Source organism: Panthera onca, chromosome D2 (genome assembly GCF_046562875.1).
Source record: "Panthera onca isolate mPanOnc1 chromosome D2, mPanOnc1 haplotype 2, whole genome shotgun sequence".
Taxonomy (NCBI): domain Eukaryota; kingdom Metazoa; phylum Chordata; class Mammalia; order Carnivora; family Felidae; genus Panthera; species Panthera onca.
In genome coordinates this window covers 1,217,477-1,242,122 of record NC_138349.1, presented here as the reverse complement: position 1 = coordinate 1,242,122, position 24,646 = coordinate 1,217,477, and the positions used below count along the sequence as shown (strand labels likewise).

General features: G+C 60.0%; 1 protein-coding gene across 5 annotated transcripts in view; it reads right to left on the bottom strand.

Moving 5' to 3' along the window:
* Window positions 1-24,646, bottom strand: part of STK32C (serine/threonine kinase 32C) — a 97,468-nt gene that overhangs the window by 5,708 nt on the left and 67,114 nt on the right. For 3 of the 5 annotated variants that reach the window (XM_081790433.1, XM_081790434.1, XM_078435029.2), the window contains 6 exons: window positions 5,803-5,954; window positions 2,984-3,157; window positions 2,071-2,108; window positions 1,805-1,969; window positions 1,564-1,667; window positions 979-1,095 (listed from right to left, as the gene is read on the bottom strand). In XM_081790433.1, the coding sequence (XP_081646559.1) occupies window positions 979-1,095; window positions 1,564-1,667; window positions 1,805-1,969; window positions 2,071-2,108; window positions 2,984-3,157; window positions 5,803-5,954 (750 nt within the window). Of the gene's footprint in view, window positions 1-978; window positions 1,096-1,563; window positions 1,668-1,750; window positions 1,970-2,070; window positions 2,109-2,983; window positions 3,158-5,802; window positions 5,955-24,646 lie in introns of all 5 variants that reach the window. The other 2 variants (XM_078435028.2, XM_078435030.2) reach the window with 2 other exon arrangements.

Below are 24,646 nucleotides of genomic sequence, written 5' to 3'. Positions count from 1 at the left end.
GCAGGAAGGGCCCCAAGACCGGAACTAAGTGGACACAGCCCCTGGGAGCCTCGGGGTGCCGTGTGCGGTCGGGTCAGTGAGGCTGGGTGTCCCCTCACATGCTGTCCCTGTCCCTGTCTCAGAGAGAAGGCAGCAAACCCTATCCCAGGCGTCCCTGAGGTGTAGGCTTGGTGCACGGATGGCCCTTACTCCCTGCTTGGGTGTCTGGGGCCCAGGTCCACCGTGGGAGCTACCTGGGCAGGGGTGGGCAGAGCCATGTGGGGTGGAGGCTGGGTTAAGAACCTCTCAGGAACTGGGAGAGGCCGCTAGCTGCCCGTCTGTCATTCCAGGGGCAAAGGTCTCCAGCAGCAGGGGGGACATGCAGGGAGGGCCCTGTGGGCCAGGAGACGGGGGCCGGCTGGGCCTTGTGTGTCCTGTAAGCTCTTGCACGGCCGGTCCCGACCCCGGAGGTGCCCGTGTGCGACTCTCTGAGTGGAAAGCGGTGGGGCCGGCTGAGGGGCAGCCCCAGCCCAGGCCTGGACACCGGACCGAGGCACTGTGATAGCGGCACCTGGCCTGGGTCCCTGCCAGACTGAGGTCCCCTGGCTGCTGCAGCCACCTGTTCAGCCGTGGGGGGTGCAAGGGGGGTCTGGGGTCTTTTTCGCGTGCTCCCGGGGGGTGAGCCCGACTGCTGGCAGCAGGCAGTGGCCACCCATGTCTGGCAGAAGGTCAGGTAGAGGAGGCCAGAGACTGCACGCACCCTCCCCCCCGACACGTGTGACAGGGGGGCCTGCGCCTCAGTTTGGGCATCTGTGAAATGGGGTGATGCCAGGTCGTAGGATTTAGTTGGCGACGGGCACATGGCATTCGGCTCACAGCCAGTGCTCGGACTGGCCCAGCTACCGCAAGATGACAGAGAGCCCGGCGGGAGCGACACGGACATGCACACGCAGGAAGCCGGTGCTTCCTCAGCGCGGGGTGGGGGGGGTGGGGACTCACCTTCCGCAGCAGGGCCACCATCTCCTTGGACCAGGTGGGGACGTACTGGACGCTCACCGTGCTGAACAGCTGTACCAGGGACTCCACGGCATTGCTGGAGTGGACGTCGTAGGGCCTCTGGGGCGGGGGAGGCAGTGCTGCGGCAGGGGCCCCGCCACCCAGAGGCCCCCGAGGCAGCGCCCCACCCCCAGCACACACATAGCACGGCCTCCGCTCCCAGGAAGATGCCGGGTCTGGGCCGCGCCTGCGTCCAGGACGGGAAACTGGCCAGGACAGGCCGCCCCTCTGGCCGGGCAGGAAGCACATCACCCCCATGGATGCCCCGGCCTGGGCGGATCGGCCCTGGAGGCCAGGAGGGGCCACCTTCCTCCAGGCTGGGGTCCTGCAGCGTGGCTGAGGGTGCAGGGCCTCGGAGGCCCCCCAGGAGGGATCGGGAGGGCCCCAGCCTCCCAGGGCTAGAGGGTGAGAGCAGGGGACCCCACAGGAAGGTCCCAAGGACGCAGCCCCACTGACAGTTCTCTCCTCTGCCTGGCCCTGCAGTGCCCCTCCCCTCCTCCCCAGCCCCCGGCCCCAGGAGCTCCGTACCCATCCACGTAGCAGCTCGTAGGCCAGCACCCCCACCGACCACCAGTCCACCTCGAAGGAGTAGCCGCTGCCACCGCTGACGAAGGACTGGAAGATCTCCGGAGCTTTCCAGGGAGGGAGAGGCCACTGAGCATCCCAGAACCGCGGGTCCCCTCCCCGGCTGACCGCCCGGGGGACCCTCCCCCACCTGGTGTGGGCGGTGGGCCGACCCAGGAGTGTATCCTAGCTGTCACATCGTCACCTAGCGTCTGTCCGAGCCTGTCCCGCGCTACAGCAGGCTGGCCAGGCGGGTGCGAGGCTGGTGGCCGCGGCTCACCCATGTATGGCTTGGTCCCCGCCAGCGCGGTGGCCCTCTCCCCGTCCTTTATGATGGTGGCGATGTTGAAGTCGGTCAGGTGTGCGTGCCCTGCGAGGAGAGAAGACACAGCCGGGGTCCCGAGGGCTGGAGGGGCATCCCGTGGGCAGGGCGCGCGCCCCCACGGCCAGCCTCCCGCAGCCCGGGCTCACCTTGCTCGTCCAGCAGGATGTTGTCGGGCTTGACGTCCCTGTTGCGGGAGCAGGAAGTGGGGAGATGGTCCAGGAGCCCTGTTCATGCCTTGCAGTCCCTGGCAGGGCTGGCGGCTCCCTCACGGCCCCTCCCCACTCAAGGCAGAGGCCCCGGAGACCCAGGTGGGCCTTGGGGAGATGCCACCTGGCAATTCTGACCGAGCCAGGTGAAGTAGCCGTTCTGGTTTCTGGCGAAGCGCCCCTCCCACCTGGGTGAGGCCAGGAAGACAGCAGGAACGCACTGGACACAAGGCTGCCAGAACCCCCAGAGGACAGCAGAACGCCGTCCCCAGCGCCCCAGGCTGGCTCCTCTCCCAGCACCCCCCTTCGTGGCTGGCCCTTCCCCAGCCCCCCGGGCTGGCCTCTCCTCAGAGCCCCGGGGCTGCACAGAATTGACGACTTGGGCCTCTGCCTTGCACCAACTGGCCTCAGGCCTCACCCTGCTCAGTAAATGTTCGCTGCCTGAACTGTGACCAGATGACAGAACCCCCAGGCAGACACACAGAGACCCCATCTACTTGACTTCGTAATATACCACATGGGCTTCCTCGTTTCGTTCTGCGGATACAGCTCTGTCTTCCTAACTTCACCTGCTTTCAGCTAATGTTACACTCAGCCTGATTCCCCAAGGGCACGGCAATGAGCAAATGGACTCCTGCTGGGGGTGGCGGGGACCCGGCAGCTGAACAGACCAGGTGAGGGCCGCCCTGATCCCGGCCGAGCCGGGGCTGCTCGCCTAGGACCCACCCCGAGGTGGACATCAGGTGCACGGCCTTGGAGCCAGGCACTGGCTGGCCCAGGCGCCCCACCTGGGGGCAGGGGGTGGCCAGAGCAGGCAGGAGCCTACCCGGGAGGCCATCAGGCAGGCACACACCTGTGGATGATGTGCTGACTGCGCAGGTAGTCGAGGGCCAGCGCCATCTCGCAGATGTACAGCCTCACCGTGTCCTCGGAGAACTGGACGTTCTGCTGCAGGTGGTAGCGGAGGTCCCCGCCCAGGAGCAGGTCCACCACCATGAACATGTCCTCCTCATCCTGGAAGGAGTACCTGCGGGCACCGGGGGAGGACCTGGCACACACGCACGGCCGGGGAGCCGGGGTCGCAGTTCCGTGCACAGATGGAACCCACAGACGCCACACCCGATGAACCCCCACCTCCCACGGGCACTCTCCGGGAGCGGGGTCCCGCCCGGGGTGCTGACCCGGCTCCTGCTCGGGAGCCGCTCTGAGCCGGGACCCTTGGGAAAGATGGAGGGGCCTGTCCTGATGGGAGAAGCCCAGCTGGGGGCAGAGACGTGGGAGTGACCGATGGAGAGAAGGATACATCGTCTCTGGCCATTTCCCTGCTGCCCCTCTTCTCTCAAAAGGGGATAAAAGCATCTGCTTTGGAGGACCGTTAAGGAATGGAGACCTCAAGGCGAAATGCTCAGGCAGTGCTGGGCAAGGGGCCGGCTTCTAACAACAGTGGTGGTGGGGGTGGTGGTGATGGTGATGGTGGGGTGGGGATGCCGATGATGATGACAACGGTGATGACGAAGATAATGGGAGTAACAAGACAACATTTAAGGACCTCCTTCCATTTTGTAATTTCTTTTGTGAGCTCTCAGAGGGCCGTCTTACTGTTGAGCACTGGCTCTTTCCAAAATAAAGTCACGGGGCGCCTGGGGGCTCAGTCGGTTAAGCGTCCAGCTTTTTTTGGCCCAGGTCATGATCTCACAGTTCGTGAGTTCGAGCCCCCCTCAGGCTTCACGCTGACAGTGCAAAAAGCCTGTTTGGATCCTCTCTCTCTTTCCCTCCGCCTCTCTCTCTGCCCCTCCCCTGCTCGTGGTCTCTGTCTCTCTCTCTCGAAATAAATAAGCTTAAAAAAAAGAAGAAAGTTACAAAGAATTGATTTTTTTCACGTGATGTTCCTCTCGCTGCCCACCGGAAGCCACCCTGTCCTCATCTCAGGGGCAGGTGGCCTGGGGAGGGGATATGGGACCAGAGGGCAAAGGGACTCGGAAGGCCAGGCTCCGGGACAGGCCAGGAGTCCTGGGGAGCAGTGGACAAGAGCAGGCGGCCTCCCACGCCGGGAGCTGAGGCTGAGGCGGCCCCGTCCTGGTGGCGGGAGGCATCCCTGGCAGGCCCGCCCATGGGGCTGGGGTGCTGGCCGCAGGAGCAGGGCCGGAAAACATCATGCTGACGGCTCACATCCCTCAGTCATCCTACGTGGAGCACTTTGTCCGTGTACGTGCGTCTCTAATTCTGCACTGGGGACCACTGCCACCCCTGCTCCACAGACGGGATGTCGTCTGCCGCAGCAGGAGGAGTTTGACGCAGGAGCCCGTGCTCCTGGCCACTAGGCACGTGGCCTCCCAGAGAGAGCCCCAGAGGGTGTGGAGGGAAGCGGAGGGCCCCCAGGTGGGAAATCCTGGGTCTTCTATCTCGGCAAGCCCCAGGGCCGGTGTCACGGTTGAGGGTCAGCCACACACGTCAGCCCCTTCCTGAGAGGCTGCAAGCAGGCGCGGCCCAGTGAGGCCCCCCCTGGCCGGCACAGAGTGGGTGGGTTTGAGGGGTGCTTGGACGCCCCTAGCTTTAGAACCGCTGCCCCAGGATGCCGAGAAGACCGCCATGGAGCACAGTGACACGGCGACACCGTGTGGCCCCGCCGGCCCCTCTGCTTGCCTGGACACTAGACATTCGTAGGGACATCGGGCCACAGTGAGGGAGGCCCGGGGCCGCGTGCAGGGGTGAGGGGCTGGAGGAGGCCCGGGCAGCCGGGCTCCACCGCCCTGGGCCCTGCTCAGCACCTCGCCCTCTTCCCACAACCACGTGGGGAAGGCCACACCCCCCACGCACAGCCAGCTCCTTCCTCCTGCCCGGTCTCCCCCCTGGGCGGGACCACGGTTCCGGTTCCGACGGGGAGAGCTGGCTGCGGGCTGCTGTTCGCGGCGCGGTACCCTCCCACCTGCTGCGGCCCAGGTAAATAAGCGAAGGGGGACCTGCGGCTCTGAGTGCGTCCTGCAGGAGCTATAGCACCAGGTCACTTTCAACGGTGCACCGTCCCCGCCTCTGTCCCCGATGCCGCTCAGCGGCCTCTCCCTCCATGTTGGGCTAACGGACCCTCGGCTCCCAGTGGGGGCGGGGCTAGGCCTCGTCTCTCACACGCCTCCCCAGCTGCCGCAGCACCTGTGCCCACCGAGGGCCCTCGGGAATGCCACCGGGTCTGTGAGCCCGTCGGGGAGCACAGACCCCAGGACGGGAGGCTGTCAGGGAGGATTCGGGGAGGACCCCGGCGGGGAGGACTCTCGTGCAGCCCGACGCTCACGGAGGAGAGAGGAGGGTGATCTCACTGCAGCCCGTGTCTGCCTCCCCTCAGGGGCTGGTCTTGGCGACCATTCTAGGGAGGAACTCAGGCCCCCAAAATTCTCCCCCACTGGCTTTAGCGCCAGAAACTCCAGGGGCCACAGGCCTCCTTCCGGGGAAAGCCTGGGCTTCCCGCGGGTGGGAAACCTGCATCAACACGTGCGTCGCACACACCTGGACGGCGCTGGCCCTGGGGAACCTGAAGGTGAGCGCGTGGGGCGCGGGCCGTGGGCGTCAGGGCATCCCAGAGGCAGGAGAGGGGGGAGCAGCGGGGAGGGGTGCCGGGGGCAGGGGAGGGTGGCGGCGGGTCCAGCCTGGGCTCCGTGCCCGCGAGGCGAGCTCACGCACCACAGGTTCACCAGGAAGACGTGCTCGATCTCCTGCAGGATCTCCAGCTCCCGGAACACGTTGCGCACCTCGTCCCGCTCGATGCAGTGCTGCTTGTTCATGTACTTCATGGCGTACATCTTCTCCGTGTCCCGCTTCTGCACGATGCACACCTGGGGGCAGAGGGCGCTTCAGGTGGACGCCACCACCCCACCTCCCACGCTGGCCACGGCAGACGTGACTCGGGAACGACTGGATGTCTCTGGTGGGGCAAATTCCTGTGCGAGGCGCCTTCGGAAAGCAGGCAGGACCCAGCCGGGAGCACGGCGCTGGGGCCCAGGAACCCCACCTCCACCACCAGCGGTGACCCACTGCCCCTTCCTGGGGCTCGGAGCAGCAGCTGGCTTGGAGGGCCGCTGGGGACGAGATGGGGAGACCCCTCAGCCAGAGCTCTGCACCTGGGAAGGACCCAGGCGTGAGAGCTGCTGTCCTCGTCAACCCTGAGCCACCATCCCCAGAGCAACAGGGACCCTCCTACGATGGCGGGGCCCCTGCACGGCTCTCAAGTGCTAATCCCACCCAGCACGGAGCTGTGAAGTCCATTCGCGATGTTGGCGGCACTCACACGTTGGGCAGAGGGTGGGGGTGCAGGGACAGCAGAACCACAGAAGCAGCAGAGACTCGTGCGAGCCCGAGTGGCCAAGGGGCGTCCATCAGAGCCACGGACAAAGGTCTCCAACAGCAAACGGGGCTAACGCACAAAATCACAGGCCGGGGGCCGCGTTCCCCACTCAAGTCATCGAGGGACCTCTCGAGGACAGAAAGCCCAAGTCACGCCTGAGGGTCCCCACAGCCTTTGGGCTCCAGGTGTTCAAGTAGCCGGAGCTGGGGGAACTCGAGGAGCGGGGAGACTGTCCGGGGGCCCCACCCAAAGGCAGGTGGCCTGGACCTGACCGGAAGTGTCAGTGAGCATCAGGGTCGCGGGCCAAACCCGCGGGATGCAGCCCTTTTGGGTGAAGCCCACGGTCCCTCACCTGGGAACACATCCTAAGACACGAAGGTGTTTTGTGGGTTTTTTTCAGAAGATGTTTACCAGTTGAGCAAACTGCTTATCACAGACTGATGCTCACCAACCTGAGCATCCAGCAACCTTATGAACACCGGGCAAGTGAGCTCAACGAGATGCCACACAGCCACTGAAACTGAATTTATAAACACTGTTAAGCACGTGTGACGACTTTCATAAGGCCAAGCAAAACCGCAAGGCTGTGCCATTTAATGCGGGACGCATCGATGATGTACCCGATGCGGGCAGAACCGGAACTGAGCACAGGGCACGCACCGCCCCTCACGCTGGCTCCTGCACTGTCACCGTGGGGGAGTCTGGTGGCAGTGCTGCCCCACGGTGGGGAGGCAGCCGGTGACTGCTGGCTTCGGGGTGCCGGACACAACTGAGCAGCCTGCGTGCTGAATCCCCCTCATCCTCCAGGGACAGGACCCTCGTGAGGCACAGCAGCACCGGGCACACCTCCCTGCCAGCCCCAGACGGGCAAGGCGTGTGGCGTGGCGCCCGCGTGACACCCACGTGACATCTGTGTGACGCCCGCGTGATGTGCCTGTGCAGCTCCCACCTCAAACCCGCCCAGGGGCCGTGCAGGCCGCCGAGACCCCCGCAGAGCTCTGCCTACGACTGCCTCTGGCTGGGCTGACTCCCCAGAAAGCCCGCAGTCCGGAGCCGGGGACCTGACCTCAGACCTGCGTCGCTTCGGGCGTCCAAAGACCCCCATCTGCTCTTGATGCCGCGAGAGTCAAGGCCCCCCCACCCTCGTTGTTCCGCCCAGACTGGGGGGGCCCAACATGCAGGAGCCCCGTCCCTGAGGGGGGGCAGAGCGGGGCTGGGAAGGGAGGCCACGACCAATGTCCTGCCCTAACCTTGCCGCCAGGCCTTCCCACGCAGAGAGAGGTTTGGAGCCATCCCCGTCCTCCTGACTGTCCCCCAAAGGGAACAGCGGGGGTCACTTCTCTGACAGGAGCATAAACAGTCATAAAAACGTCCCCAAGGGGCGTGGGGATGGGCAGAGCTCTCCTGGTGGGGACGGGGGCAGTGACCACTGTGCCCGCCGGCTCCCCCCTGGGGACCTTGCATGTTCGGGGACCCCTGCTGACCGGGATGAGGCAGGGTGCCAGGCTGGGTCTGAGAAAGAGATGCCCAAGCCACAGGGCTGCCCCCGCCCCCTGGATTCACCCGTTGCTCTCCCAGCCCCTGTGGCCACACACAGCAGACAGAAACCTGTCCGGGAGCCCTCGGGCCGCCCTCGTCCCTGGGCCCGTCCTCCGTCATCCGCTCCTCTCCGGCTGTCCAGCGGCCTCCTCAGCGGCTGACCCTCCCTTTCCCCACCTGCTAAACGTGAACGTTATGCTGGCTCACAAGCCTGTGAGGAGTCAGGACTTCTCGTGCTCACGCGTCCACTGACCACGGCTTTGTCTCTGCCACGCTCAGCTGGCCAATGGCCTCAAAGACATCCACATCCTGGTCCCTGAGCCCCGTGACACGTGACCTTCCCGGGAGATCATCCCGGACTGTTCAGCAGGGTCCTCATGAGCGGGAGGCGGTGGGAGACGTGAGCCGCAGGGTGTCTGGGCCAGAGCGGGCAGCACGGACCCGGCCGCTTCAGTGACAGACTCATTTCTCACAGCTCTGAGGCTGCACGTCCAAGACCAAGGTGCTGGCAGATTCCGTTCCTGGTGGGGGCCCGCTTCCGGTGCTCACGTGTCCTCAGCAGCCTGTCCTCCGTGGGCGCACGCACAGAGCTCTGGTCTCCTCCCCTCCCCTCCACAGGTGCCCGACACTAATGCCATCACCCGCCCGCCTGCACACCCTCCGCTAAGCCTAAGCCCCCCCAAAGCCCCCACCTCCAAATACCATCACACGGGGAGGGGGGCTTCAACATGGGAAGTCGGGGCACAGTTCAGTCCGTGGCAGAAACGTGACGCCCAGAGGGAGGGGCCGCCATGTGTGGTCATTTGTCGCGGTGGCCTCAGGAAGCCACGTCCTGGGAGCTGTGAGGGACAGCCGGTGTCACTGGGCCATGTGATCCATCTCTGCTGTGAAACACTCTCCTTCCGAGCCGTCGGGGATGCTCTGGGCGCAGACGCAGGGTTCGGGGGCCTTGACGGATGGAGACTGGATAGAGGCCAGGCCAGACCATGAGGTCTGTAAAGCCTCTCCCACAGACAAGGCCATTAGCATGAGAACCGTTCCCTTTCTTGAATCTTTCCTCTCATTTCAGCCAAATGGCCCGAAGTTCGTCCACGGGATGGGCAGCCGAGGCGCTCTCCGGGCTTCCGCACCCGGAAGCTGTCAACGCGGCCCAGACAGTGGGCTTACCGGCTCCCCCGTGTCTCCGTGAGCCAGGCCTCGGATCTGGGACGTCACCCAGAAACGCAGACTGAAGGAGCATCGAGACCCCAGCTCTAGGCAATTATGCAAATGCGTCTGATCAAGTGTGATCACAGCAATTAAAAGCCAAATCACCCGCTGTCCCCTCTGCTCTCCCGACGCTCTTCCTCGAGATTTCTGAGCTGAGTGGGGATGGCTGGAGTTCTCTCCCGCTGGCTGACGATCTGAGGGGCCCCACGGTGGCAGGCGGACTGCCCACAGGGGCTCCTGGCCGGGGTCACTGGTGGAGAAGCCCAGAGCTCCAGAAACACCTCCGCCTCCACCCGAGGGGGCACATTCTGTGGCTCTGAGCCTGGCTGAGTCCCCCGGGGCTCTGAAGGCCTGTGCTGCCCCCAGAGCCTGGCCGCCCTAGCGGATTCCATCAAGCAGCTGCCAGGTAAGGGCCTGTGAGCCATCCTAAGGGCAAATCTGCGCGCCCCCCCCCCCCCAACTTTTGTCAGGCCCACTTGTCTGTGCGCCGACATGGAGGGAGAGCGGATTCCCGGCGTGCGTCTGAAGGTGCTCTGGAAAGGCTCGCTGCGGCCCCGTGGCTGGGGACACGGGCGGCCACGCAGTCCCTCCTGCCATCTCCAAGGAAATCGGTGTAGGCGGTGCTGATGGGGTTCAGCTCGCTGGGCCGGGGCCTGGGGGGAGGTGGAGCCCAGCCGAGCAGCAAGCTGACCTCAGGGCCACCAGTACCCACAGCTCAAGGGCCCTTCCCAGCCAGAAGGAGGAAGGGCGAGCCAAGCCCAGACCCAGACTCCCTGAATTTTTGGGCTCTGTGTCCTGGAAGGTTCACAGCTCAACTGATCACAGCCAAAAACCTGGAGGGGGTAGAGGCAGAGCTTTGTCTCCGTGATTTCTGGGGAGCACGACGGGACAGGAAGGGCCTGGGAGCCCCCCTCCAGACCCTGCTGTGGGTCCCAGCACGACAAGGCAGGAAGGGCCTGGGTGGCCCCCGCCCAGAGCCTGACATGGGCCCCACAGATGGCAATGGTCCTTCCTTCCTCAGGTCAGCTCTCCGTCCACACTGCCTGCTCCAGAGAGGAGGGAGGGTGTCTCCAGTTACTTTCTAAGTTCAGAGGGGCAGGAGAAAATCATTGTAAAACCTGGTTCTGTGACGTGTAGCCTCGGTGTCAGGCCCGGCGGGTTACAGATCCTCAGCCCCCTGATGCTGTCCTTTGTGTCCCTTGTCCTACAGAGGCCACAGGGGCCACCGTCATCTCTCCCCACCTGTCCTGTTTGTGCTGGGAAACTGTCCAGCATCACCTGTCCAGTGATAGACCAGCAGGTCCGTGATTTAAGGCGTCCTACCTCATGGGAGCCCGAAGCTGTTTTGACCTCCTATGACAACAAGGCTCTTGGCCTTCTTACTGTCTTTGGCAGAAAGTCTGGACCTTGGGAGGCCCGCATCATTTGTGCCCTCTTTGGGGACACCACTTGTGTCCTTTGTTAAATCATAAAAGGCTAATTGGTTTTAAGCCATACAAAGGCCAGCTGATTTAAAATCCCATTAAAATAGGTATGCCTTTAAAGATTTGGACTTTTATTCCTAAAAGGATTTTTTAGAGTGCCCTCATCCTAAATAATGTCCTGGCATTGCCTGTGGGGAGATTAGATTAACGGAAGACTCACAGGGAGGTCTTGCTACTTAGAGCCTCAGTAGTGAGACAAAGCCGGGAGTTAAGCCCACACCCCCTGTAAACTCCACCTGTGCTCCCCCAACCCCAGATGCAGGTCCCTCACTGGGACTGTGACCAAACTCCCTCAGCACCAACCCCTCCCGTTTGGGCCCCCACCACAAAAAGTCACTGGACTACCCTATCCGTAGGGAAAGAAAAACTTAAAAATTACCCTAAGTCCTTGATAATAGGAAAAGACATCCCAGAACTCCTTGATGAAAATGTACATTCTTTCCTGGTGTTTGAGATGCACAGATGGTCTCTTTGCTAGATGCGAGCCCTCTGGAGGAAATACAAGCTTCTGGGGAAATAACTCGACTTCCAATCGAAGGAAACAAGAAGGGAGCTGTTTGGGACTAAACTGACAAGTGAAACCCTCTCAAAAGTCTTTTCCACTAGAGCTGGTTAAAATGTTGGTGGGACACAGTCGACCTCAACTTCCAGAAATGCGTTTTTTTTTTTTAATTTTTTTTTTTAGTGTTTTTATTTATTTTTGAAGGAGAGAGAGAGACAGAGCAGGAGCAGGGGAGGAGCAGAGAGAGAGGGAGACACAGAATCCGAAGCAGGCTCCAGGCTCTGAGCTGTCAGCACAGAGCCCGACACGGGGCTCGAACTCACAAACCATGAGATCATGACCTGAGCCGAAGCCGGACGCTCAACCGACTGAGCCACCCGGGCGCCCCTAGAAATGCGCTTTGGATCCAACTGGTCTTTCATAAACTAGTGAGTTTTATACGATCACACACCTGCCTCGTGTGGTGCATTTCCCACCGGGGGATGGTGTGGCCAAAGGATTTGTAACAGCTCATCCCAGCGGCTTGAAGGAAAATAAGTGAGGAAGTATTACGTGCTTAAGTATTCTAAAACTCTCAGAAATACAGAAACTAACCCAATTTTTTTTTTAAGTTCACGTGATCTAGGAAATCTTCAGTGGAGAAAAGCTAGTTTAAGTTTGCTGCCATAACGAACACAGATGCGTCTTCAGAGTTGTTGACATTAGATCTAATGCGGACGTACAACTTTCCCCACCTGGGTTTTTGCTAGTCAAATAAGTTCATTTTACGTCTATGCTACAAAATTTGTTGGCAAAAAAATAATACTAACTTAAGAAGATAGGTAGGTGGCTGTTTAACGTCTCATGAAATTTTCAAGAGCAATCCAAGCATAATTACTAAAAAGAGAAAAAAATTAAATAGATGCGAGTAGACCAAAAGTTTGTAAATGAACTTTTCAACAATAACAAATGTCTACTTAAGAATAGTTTCCAAACTGGGGCGCCTGGGTGGCTCGGTCAGTTAAGCAGCCGATTTTGGCTCAGGTCATGATCTCACGGTTCGTGGGTTCGAGCCCCATGTCGGGCTCTGTGCTGACAGCTCGGAGACTGTAGCCTGCTTCAGACTCTGTGTCTCCCTCTCTCTGCCCCTCCCCTGCTCACGCTCTCTCAAAAATGAATAAAAAAATTAAAAAAATAAAGAAATAAAATAGTCTTTTTGACCTCAAACTAACTTTGGGGTTTTCAGAGGGTCCCTGAGGAAAAAGATTTGTTATTTCTCCTTATAAAAATACAGAGGTTACATTAATGAGGCTTATTTGACACATGAAGTGACACAGGGAAACGGTGAACTTAGAAGTGTTGCTAAATCTGTATGTTACATTTGTATGCACATATGCTGTGATACACACGTTTCAGAAGTTATGTAAAATGGCTGGAAGCTTATCAACATCCTTAGCGGTTGTTTAATCGGTCGTAATTCCAATTATCTTAAAACGTCACATACCGTAGAAATAACCTAATTTCCTTGTCAACTGCACCACCTTTTGCAATACACTGTCATCAGATCTTTAACTATGGCTGTTTTCAGTGTGTCCCTGTTTGGAGATGGTCACTGGTTTACCGACACTTTGTGGAAAGCTTCTTATGACCACGTACAGACGAGAGAGTTTCATCTGCAGGAAGTCTGGGACCGGCTTCCACAGGGACCCTGGGAGAGAGGCTTCTGGAAACTGTGTGATCATGCCCCTGAGCCAGAGGAGACCTTCTGAAACTCTGAAGAAGCTGACAGCCCAGGATGGAGCACACCAGATTTAATTACGCGGGACCGAAGGAACCCGTGAGGGAGATCACCACATCTCTGACCTTTGTTTGAAACATGGCTGGTTCCTTAATGTTTTGTTTTCCAGACTTAAGAAATCCTATTTCTCCTTTCTCTCAAGCTGTCTATAGCTCACAGCCGTCTGGTAGATTATAGCTTTGGAATGGGATGGGGACATTTGGCTTTTCTCCCCACCTGATTCCTCCAAAATTTAGCAACTGCTACTAAATACTCTGACTTTTGCGCTGATGATTTGTGTAGGTTCAACGGGAATCTGTTCTCTTAGCAGTAGGACGTGATTAAAACCATCGGTTCTGTCACCAAGACCGACTGGGAGGCCACATTTGAAAGCGCGGCACATGGAATCACTCGGCCAGACGTGAGAAACTCCTCCTCTGAGCTGACGGGGTCCACGCTTACCACGGGCCCGGAAATACCAGCCTGATGCCTGCTCACGGGTTCCTGGCCCTGCAGCTGAGTAAAGACGTCACTTCTTGACAGACCCAGGAACCCCAGGGCACCTCGGGGACCCGGAGAAGACAGGAATTCATCCAAATTTCTAGGTCCTGAAGGCAAAGCCTGACCTGGTTTCTTAGCCTCAAGAACCTACATCTGATCCGAGATTCCTCATAAAAGTTCCAGCAACGCTGACTTAAAAGGGCCTATGCGGTCAGTCACTATTCTCGCCATACTTACGTAACTGATGAGGCCACGTTTGATGAGCCTTGACTTAGTTTGCAAAAAAATGAGTCTGACTTCAATCGTCTTTAATGAAAATGGGGGTTACTGTGGGGGAGAATTTTGTTTCGATAAAAGCGATGATACCCTTTGTGGGGTGTCCGCGGTGCCACGTGGGGTGTCCGCGGTGCCACGCTTCTTCCTTGTAAACTGCCTCCTGCCATTTTGTGCATTCTGTCAATAATTAACATTTCCAGATCCCCCCCCCCCCCGATCTTTCTGACTTGGAAAAACTAAAAATGAAAACTGCCCTTTTCCCAAAGCCCAAAGCAGCTGGACAAGCTGATATAACTTCAGAGAGAGCACGCCAGCAGACCGCGTGCATGCGGCTGCGTGGGCCACTCCGGAAGCTCCCCGCGACGCCCCAGGCCACCAGAGACATTCCAACCAAACACCAGGAAACGCACCCACTGCCCCCGTCTCTCCTCCCTCCACCATCCAGAGGCACTGAGACCAGTCACTTAAAATCTCAGCTGACCGCCCTCCGGGCTCAGAGTCTGTCTGGGTTTATGATTTAGTCCGACATCAACCTTTGTCTTGTCTTCGTTTCCACAGAAACGCTTCTCATTAAATACCCGACTGACTGCTCACACCTTAGAGACAGGCGCGGCTTTGCGGGGACACCACCTGCAACGCTGAAACCCGTTTCGCTGAACTGACCTACTCTCGGGACTGACGAGCGATGGAGCAGGCCGTCCACTCGGCGCCTGGACTGTGACGCCCTGGGGGAGCTTCAAGGGGGCGGGGGTGTCGCTGAAATTCGCCACTCGGGCACAACATCATGAGCTGAGACATTTACAACACAGCAGGTGCGAGAAAGGCGCCCCCTTCCTTCCTAACAGAGAACACCCCCCACGCGGACGATGGTGGAAGATGTCCCCCCTGCACCAGGAGGGAGGTAAGGCCGAGAGACTTCTGGACAGACCTGCTTCTCACCTTCCGGTCCCCCCAGAGTGTGGTTACTCTTCCACATTGCCTCTGTCCAACCCGACATGAAAACACGTGGGCCCGGCCACTTCTTTGGGTCTCCATGACCTCACGAGGGCTCCTGGGCCACCTAAGACTTGCACTAAATAAACGTGTCTTATGTCAGCTGACTACTCGGGCTTAGCGGCAAACCCTAACAGAGCAAAGTCTGCCTCCTGCGGGTTCTCAGGAGGACCCAGCCCAGAGGACACGCCGACTTTGGACTTCTGGTCTCCAGAGCTGTGGGAGGATACGCTTCTGTCGTCGGAGGCCTTGAAGCTGTACCACTTCCTTAGCGGCCCTAGGACACGGATCCTTTCCCCGCACCTTCTGGAGGTGCTCGCCTCTGAAAATACCCTGCTTCCTTCTGGTGTCGGAGACCCTGCCCGCTGGGCCCCAGCCTCTGCCCTTGCCTGACACCCGCTGTCCTCTGTCCCTGCCAACCGGGCCATTTGTCACGTGGCCCCACTGCAGCCCCCTCTGACCCCCCATGTCCTCCAGCCGGGGCCTGACCACACCACTTCTGGGAGGCCCACGGGCCGCCGGGCACTCGACAGTTGTCCGGGAGGGGCCCTGGGCTCCACCCTGGCGTCCTTCACATCGGCCACGGGGCTCCCCCGAAAGGGCTGGCGACCCCCCTCGGCCGGAAAGGCTCGACTGGCCCGACCTCCACGGTCTGCCCGGTCTGGTGCCATCCCTGCTCGCGGGGACTTCAGGCGCGCAGGCCACACGGGCAGCAAGCACAGAACGGGAGCGGGAGCACTGGGGCCTTTCACGACTGAGCCTCTGGGGCCGTCCAATCGGTTCCTCGAACAAAACGGCTTTCTGAGCCGCTTCCTCCAGTAATCGACTTGGGTGGACTAAGAAGAAATGGAACCGGATGGTCGCACGAGGAGTGGACTGTGCCGACCCCAGGACCCAGGGTGGTCCCTGTGAGTGCGGCGGCTGGGGGTCCCCGCGAGTGCGGGCGGCCGGTGGTCCCTGTGAGTGTGGCTGGCCAGCACGGCCCGGAAGAGCTGCTGAGCAATGAGGGTAATTGCCGTGTTCGCTCAACGCTGTTTATGCGCTTTGCAGATTTAGTGATTCACCCCAAGCTCTCTTCCTCTCCAAGTAATTTTGCTCCCCAGAAAGCAAATGCCTGATGACAGGTCCTTGGGGCCTCAACACATCATAATGAAACTGGCTCCTGGTCCCACCTGGCGAGCTTCTCCCCACGGGAAAGGCCGTCTGGCTGTGGATGGAGGGAAGAGTGGGAGCCCGGCCTCCATGGCACCAGCTTCCCGAGGGTGCCCGGCTTCACTGACCAGGGACCCACGTCCAGACCCCACAGCGGCTTCAATGACCCGGGGACCCACGTCCAGACCCCACGGCGGGGCCGCCCCTCGCCGGGGGAGAGCTGGGATCAGGATCTCCCGGGCGTGCCGACCTCTGCATGCCAGACTGCCCTGCGGAGCAGGATTTTGTCTGCCTCGTTCCCACGTTTCCCAGCACCTGCAACGGGGCTGGCACATAGTGAGGACATTTTGATAAACATGTGACGAAGGGTCCAGTGCCGTCCAGAGACGCTTCCTCTCCAGGCAGAAGGAGCAGGTGTGGCCAGGCTCCTGCCCCAGGGTCCTAGCAGGGTGCTCGGCGAGCCAACCGCAGGCATGTCCTGGCCACACGGGGCCCCTCATCCACAGACAGGCCCTCGACCAGCTACCCGGATACCGGGGGTGGGGGTCCACTTCCATTTTCTCATGTAATCCCCACAGCACCCTCGTCTTGAGGACGAGGAAGCAGAGTGCAGTCGGTCCCCACGAAGCCCCCATTCCAGCCTGCAAACACGGGGCCCAGCGTCCAGGCCAAACCCAATGGAAGACGTACAGCCACCTCGACGACTTTGTTTTGTGTCTGCATCAGACAGAATCAAATAAGCACCGGAAAGTGAGGGAGACTGATTCTCTCCTGAAGGACTCAGGAGTGAGCTGAGCATGTGCACGGCAGGCCGGGGCCACCTGCCTCTGGCTCCCTCCCCAGGGGCTTTATCAGCACGGTCCACCTTTCCTGGAGCTGACAAGCTTGTCCTAAAATTCATCTGGGAAAACAAGCAAAAATAGGCAGAAAAACATTTAAAAATTTTTTAAGTTATTATTTATTTTTGAGAGAGATACAGACAGAATGTGAGTGGGTTAGGGGCAGAAAAAGAGGGAGATGCAGAATCCGAAGCAGGCTCCAGGCTCCGAGCTGTCAGCACAGAGCCCGACGCGGGGCTCGAACTCACAAGCTGTGAGATCGTGATCTGAGCCGAAGTCGGACGCTCAACCGACTGAGCCCCCCAGGCGCCCCCAGAAAAAACATTTAAAAGGAGAGCAAGGCAGTGACCACAGACACTAGAACTTCACCCGCGAAAGTGTGTCCTGGGGCAGGACAGGTGTTCAGGCCAAAGGGAAGGAAGAGAGAAGCCAGAAACAGACCCGCCGCAGAAAGGCTTCGTGTAGCATAACGGTGGCATCTCAAATTTATGGGAAAGTGGACTTCTTAATAAGCGATGTTGGAATAACTGAATCACTATTTAAAAAAAAGACACAATTGGATCCATTCACGACAAGCCACAAGCCAGAACAGATTCCAGACACAGTTCTAACACGATGCATGAGATGTAGGCGTGAGAAAAGAAAACACGGTGGGGGCAGGGACAACATTCCCAGGACACAAAACCCCTGGCAACAAGGAGAAAGGTCAATAAACAAGACTACAGAAAAATAAAGCTTTTTTACGTGGAAAAGACACATAAAACTGAAAGACAACACACGGGGAAAATATTCGCAATTGACATCAGAAACGAAGGGCTAACATCCCTGGTATTCAATGAGCCTCTAAAAAAAAAAAAGACCATCAACTCGATAGAAACACAGGCAAAGGCCGGTCACTTGGCCTCCTAACACTTAAAGATGCACAACCTTGCTTATCATGAAGTGGACTGGAGGGTGGCAGACGCGTCCCGCCCACAAAGTCACCGCGCCAATGAGCGCTGCTCCAGTAGCCGCTGGAGGAGGGGGGATCCCCTTCGTCCTGGAGCGCCATTCAGTGAAGGGGACAAAGGCCTTTAACCTGCACGAGCTGTTCCCTACAAACTTCGCTGACGGCAAGTTTGTTTTGTAAATAACTATGGCAGCTCATCAGAGAACAATCCCCCGGAAGGAGGGGGTAGCGGTGGTCATAGCTGGCCGCCACGCTCTGCCGGGGACCACGAGGTGGGGGGTGCGGCGGGGTCGAACCTGACCCGCCCCGCAGGTGGAGACCATGACAGATGCACACAAGGCAGGTGGGAGCACGTCAGGGACCAGCACGCACGACGGCCTGGAGGCCCACAGAGGGACCACGGGGATACAGGGACACGGGGAGCGGGGCCACGGACTGTCCCGGACGGGCCTCGTGTGGATGGCGTTGCGCGTCATCGCATGGGCCATCGCCATCAAACCACGGAACATTTGTGAGACGTTGGGGAACGTGAACCTGATACGAGCGACTGGCGTGAAACATCTCAGGCGTGGGAGGGGCCGTGGTCATGCTTGAGCAGAGTCTCCCCCTCTCGCAGACACACGCTGCAAATGCCGATAAGGGGAGACACTTTCCCGGGGTCATTTCCCGGAGTGTGGGCGGGAGGCGGGCAGCGGCCGGCACTGAAACTACGCGTCCACAGAGCTGGAATGCCCGGGTGGTGCGGAACTGCTCTCCTCCTCCCCGTCTGTACCTGTGCTTGAAGTTTTCAATTTATTTTTTATTTTTTCAATGTTTTTTAAAATTTATTTTTGAGAGGGAGACAGAGCGTGAGTGGGGGAGGGGCAGAGAGAGAGGGAGACACAGAATCCGAAGCAGGCTCCAGGCTCTGTCAGTACGGACCCCGATGTGGGTCTCAAACTCATGAGCCGTGAGATCATGACCTGAGCCGAAGTCGGACGCTTAACCGACTGAGCCCCACAGGCACCCCATGTGCTTGACGTTTTTCAAAATTAAAAACTAAAAATTAGATGTGAGGCCTGAGCAGGGGCCTCAGCAGTAGCACCGGGTGAACCCCAAGAGCTGCCTCCCCAAGAGGCAGAGCCCACAGGACGGGCAGGTTTGTGGTGGGGGGTAGGGGGAGCTCAGCACTGGCGCTGGGGGAGGCCTGGGGGTTGGGATCCTGGGGGCTGAGGGCTGAGTGCCTTGGGAACCTCGATTAGCCCACCTGAGGCGGCAAAGCCCACAGGTGGCCAGACACCCAGACTGGAAATGGACCCGGGGGGCTCCTGGGACAGCCTGGTCCAGGGCTCCCACACCGCCTCCCACTCCTGAAGTATCCAGGCAGCCGCACCGGCCTAGTAAAGGAAGCTCCCTTCTCACTCAGGACACACGTGGGGGTGGCCGTCCCTGGCGGGCTGTGGGCTCACCCTCCGCCGTCCACCCACGTGGCCTGCCCCAGCCACTCGGCCCAGAACCAGGTGCACCTCTCGGGCGTCAGTCCCCCAGCAGCCCCGCAGCCAGGACGATGACCACTCACACGCTGTCCGGGGACAAGAATGAGAAAGCAGGTGTGAGCATCCTTCTCCAGAATCAGCCTCTAGGGAGATGGCTATTTTAAGGCACAAAATCGAAGCCTGGGTGACCCAGAGACCAACCCAGCAAGTTCACATTGTGCTCTGGCCCACTTCGAAGCCCGTGGTCTGTTCAATGCTGCTCCCAGGGGAACCCGCCACGCTGGGTCTCTTGGGTCCGAGGGTGCCGGTTCCTGCAGGTCCCGTCCTGGCCTTGCCCTCAGCCTGGGGGGCGTCCAGAGCCGACCCCTCCACCAAGTGAGCTCCCTGTGGGAGGGAGAGGAAGGAGGCTGTGCTCTCGGCCCCCGCCCTCCCTGCTGCCCCTGTCCAGTTCCTTCTCGCTGGAAACGGACCGCCCACGGCCCCTCCCACCAACGCACCTGGTTCTCCGACCAGGGCCTTGTGCCCCTCCCCCGACTCCTTAGGGCTTGGTCTGTTTGGTCCCTGGCATCCCTCTCCCCTCCAGAGTCACTGCCCTTTAGCCCCACCACACCCCACCCAGCAGGGTCCCTTTTTTGGGGGCAGAATAGACTGACCCAGGTCAGCTAGGCAGGGTCCCTCATCGGGCTGGTGGCTCTGTGGCTAAACTCTTCCTATCAGGGCACCCCAGGTAATAGCTGCTCATAGGATCACTTATGAAATTTAAATCCGAACATGGGTTCTGCAGAGTGGAACCAAGACGGAAAGGCAGCCGTGCAGGAGGCCCAGGGCGCCGGGTAAGAGTTGTGAGCCGGTCTGGCACCCGGAGAAAGGCCAAGGCCAAGCCCCCCCCCACTAGTGTTCCAGGGCTCAGGGCCTGGGGCGTGAGCAACCTGGGCCTCACCAGCCCTGCCTGGGGCTCCGGGTCAGATGAGCCAGAACTCAGAGTCTCAGGGGTGACCCTCGTTGGAGCAGGCGTCAGCCTTTCCCTGCTTTTAACGCTGAACGATACTGCATGGACGGACCACCGTTTGTCCACTCGTCCACGGTGGACACTCGGGTCCCTTCCACCTGTGGGCTCCTGTGAATTGTGCTGCTGTGAACACAGGGGTGCGGGTGTCTGAGACCCTGCTTTCAGTTCGTGAGGGGGCCCGCCCGGAAGTGGGATGCATGGGCCGTACGGTCCCGTGGGATATTCTCACGGCAGGGCTTTAATTTCTTTCAAGTTCTCTTCTGTTCATTGGCCTATTCAAGGTTTCAACTTCTTCTACCACCAACGTGGATAATTTTCTATTTGCTTGCCTTTGCTTGGATTTTGATTTTGGCAGGTGTGTGTGTGTATGTGTGCGTGTGTGTGTGCGCGCGCTGGCTCCCTGTGGGATGGGATGAGAACCCTCACTGTCCAGGGTCATTTGTGTGGCCAAGAGGGTGGAACTTTGGGGGAGAACCAGGGTGTGGGCACGTGCGTCCCAAGGTGACCAGCGCCAGGCCGCCAGCTGCCCACACTGCCGTCCGCGCCCGCCTGCCTTCTGCCAAGCTTCCCGAGGTTCCCTGAACGACCTACGTGGCGGGGTCACCGTCAAGCATGTGACGGGAACAAGAGCATGGTTTCTAAGATCCAGAGCCCAGACCTGGCGCCCGGACGTCTCAGGATGTGACCGGGTCCAGGAGCGGCAGGAACGTGACGCCTTGGAGCTCCGGCCACCGCCGCTCTCTCCCCGAGGCGCTTCTGCCATTACGGATAGTGAAGCCCCCAGAGGGGCTCATCCCGGGTCAACTGGAGATCCTGTAGCTCTGGGTGGCTGGTCACTCGCGTCGTCTCAGGTGCTGCCAGGGCAGTCCTGGGACGTCCCCACAAACAGGGTCATAAGCTTCAGGACTGCTCTTTCCTCCCAGCCCACCTCATCTCCAGAGACCATATCAGGAGCTGGGGTCACAGGGGGGGGTCAGAAGGTTCCTGAATTAGTGGGGTCTGTGGCCAAGGTACATTGTGCCCTATCTTAGTTGTTTCCCCATAAACTGGAGAAATACGAGACACGCTACTCCGGCCACATCGCGTGAGGCTCTGCCCACGTCATGTGAAACTGGCCACGACATGAGAGGCTGGCCAGTGCTTTCCTCCCTCCACGAGTAACAGCCCAGCGAGAGCCCTCCCACAAGAGCTGGACCCTGGGGGGAAGGGGAGAGTGTCCCCGGGCCAGATTTCACAGCAAGTGCCCTAACTCAGAACCCACGGCCTCCTGACGGGTCTGGGCCAGGTGGTGGGCAGAAGGCAGCCAGGCCCACCCACCTGAAAATCGACAGCAGTAGGCACTCCCAGAGGCCTCTGTGTGAGCTCCAGCCCAGCCTTTCTGTAAGTTCAGAGAGGAAAACGGTGCCCTGGGGTGCGGGACACGCAGGGCTGCGGGCAGGAGGAGGCCCGGCCAGTGAAGGGCAGAAATCTGCCCAGAGACAAAACCAGGCCACGGGGCCAAAAGGGGCTGGGGTACAGGACAAAGGCTGGGACACTCCCGCTCAAATACCACATCGTGACCACTGCGAAGAACGCACCCAGGTCAGGGGACTCTGCACTCACAAAGGGACACCCCATGCCCAGGAGCCAGGCCTTTCCTTCCTATAAAGGGCTGTGCCCGTCTGTTGCCTCAACCTTTGCTTCCTGACGATCCAGCGGCCTGACCAGGTGCACACCTCAAGGAGGCTCTGTAGCCCATCGTGAGTGGGGACCCAGCCTCTGAGCCAGAGACAGCATCACCGGGACCCCAGACCTTCCAGCATGGAGGACATTTAGTCCCAAATGCCCCTGGTTCAGTCAGGAGTGGGAGTACAGGTTGGCCAAGTCAGACCCCCCCACCCCACACCCCCCACCCCGGCTGGGTACATCAGCCGCAGCCAGTGACCGTTCAAGTCCTCGGCCACAGCAGCCAAGGGAGGGCAGTCAGAGGGCAGCAGAAACCGTAGGGGAACAGGTTAGGAGGGTGACAGGGTCTCCACTTTCCAATACGCTGGAAAAAAACTTAGAAAATAAAATCTATTCACAACAACAAAAAGAGACGATGTGCACAACAGCTCAACATATGATAACTACAAGAATGATATATAATAAACAGTAAAACGTGAGGGATTAATGTGAAAATATATGACGACATTTGAACAAAAAAATACTAGATCTCTAGCTAGGTAACAGATCAGTCTTCTCTTAATCTTTACATGTAATTCCTACCCAGATATCATGTTTATTTTGATCATGACAAAACTTAGGTAAAAGTTCAGTTGGAAACATACGTGAGGACAGCAGGCATCTTGTAAGAGCAGGGGGGCGGGAGGGGGACGACTGATTAGAAGACCCCCTAGTGGTAGGGGGTGGGAAGCCAGTACAGACCCTGGGGTCCCCAGGGAGGGAGGGACAGGGCAGCCCGCCAGTGGCCCAGGGGCAGTGAGGCCAGGTGCAAGGTTAAATTTCTGATGGAGTGAACAAGTCTTTTCCAACCCTGAGTGTTTGCTTTGTTCTGACTAAACACAGTAATAGAGGTCTTAAAGCAAGGGCGCAGGGCTGACTCGAGCGCCTCAGGGGCAGAAAGCTGAGGGGAGGGGGGCAGGGAGGAGGAGGCTAGGGGCGGGGGGGGGGGGGGGGGGGGGGGCGGTGGCACTCGGGAGCGGGGCGGGGAGAGAGCAGACTGGGGGTGGGCAGGAGGCGACAGGGGGCGGGGAAGGGGCAGGGAGGGCGCGGGAGGGGCGGTCCAGGACAGCCTGGGTAAGGGAGGGGGCCAGAGGGGGCCGGAAGGAGAAGCAGGGGGAGGCTGGGGCAGGGAGGGGACAGGCTGGGGGCGGGGAAGGGGCAGGGAGGGTTCGGGAAGGGCAGTCCAGGACGGCCTGGGCCAGGGAGGGGGCCGGAGGGAGCTGGAAGGAGAAGCAGGGGGAGGCTGGGGCGGGGAGGGGGCGGGAAGGGGTGCACCTCACCGACCCCCACCACATCCACCCCGAAAAGGCGGTGTGCCCGGCCCTCGAGTGTCACGGCCGCAGGGAAAGGGCAGCTGGGGGGGCAGGGCCGCCCCTTGCCTCGGGGAGGGGTGGGGCGCAGCCCCGCAGAGGGTTTGGGGTGGTTTGGGGAGGAGCACAGAAGGGCCCCCGCCCAGCAGCCCGGCCGGGACGCGCGGACGTGACATGAGGCCCCAGGGGTCGCAGAGCCTCGCAGTTCCGTGCTCGCAGCCACTGTGGGCACCACTCTGCCCCCCTCAACCCGGCCCGCTCACGTGACCGCCGGGGCCAATCAAAGTGCCCCAGCAGCCCCGCGTGATTGGTGCCGGGCCGCAGCACAGGGCCGCACCCAGCGAATCAGAGGGCTGCCTGGTGAGAGCGGCGCGGACTGCTCCCCGGGCCCTTCTCCTCCCACCTGACCGTCCCCTGTGTGGCTCACTTGGACTAAGTCTCACTTGCCACCGGAGGCCCAGGGCACCGGCAGACAGCGCCTGCCAATGGCTGTCACACTCGTCCCCGCGGAGGCGCGCACCTGCTCCACCTGCTCACCTGAGCTGTCACCTGTCCCGGAGCGAGGCACGCAGCTGGGCTCACACCCGCTTGGGCGCGCCGGTCCCCCGGCCCCCAGCCCAGGCACGGGCAGCGCTCGAGGGTCCGTGGCAGCGGCCGCCCTCCCGGCCTCCTGCACTGGGGACGCTCCCAGGCTCCTCGCCTGGTCAGAAGAGCCGGGACAAGGCTCCTCGACCCACGAGCCGGGGGTTCTCGGCATCCAGACGGTGGACTCGCACCACCTGCTCCCACGCTCCCCGGGACGTGATTTGTCCAAGAATCGGGAACTTGGGAGGGAAAGGGGAGGTGGTGGTTAATAGGGGCAGAGTTTCGGTTTTACTAGAGGAAAAGAGTCGAGGCGACGGAGGTGGACGGAGGGGTTTCTCGCACAGCAGTGTGAACCCGCTCCACGGCCCTGAGCCACACACTTACAAATGGTTACAATGGTACGTTTCCTGTTACGTGTAATTTATCTCACACACACACACACACACACACACACACACACACACACAAACCTAGGAAAAAACAGAAACGAAAACATTAAGCAGTCTTTGTACCCAAGGACCGGGTACAGCAAGCTTGGATAATCCATTTTCCGGAGCTATTGTCCCGAAGGGCGGGGCAGCCACAAGGTAACTGTTGTCCCGAAGGGCGGGGCAGCCACAAGGTAACTGCTCACACCAAAGGCACCAACCGCTTTGCTCCCATTCACTGAGGGGCATGCGTGAGCTCCGAATGTTTACACCCACTCGACCAAGAGTGGCTTCCAGAGTCATTCTTACAAGGCCAGTCTTGACTGTGGTGTCCACGTGGGGCCGAGTCTATGCAGACATCTGAAATAAGGCCGCGCACAGAAAGGCACATTGGGCCAAGCCACACACACGTGGAGCCGGTTGTGGCGAGCCTCCAAATCCCCATTCCTTCTCCAGCGGGGTCACTGCCCTA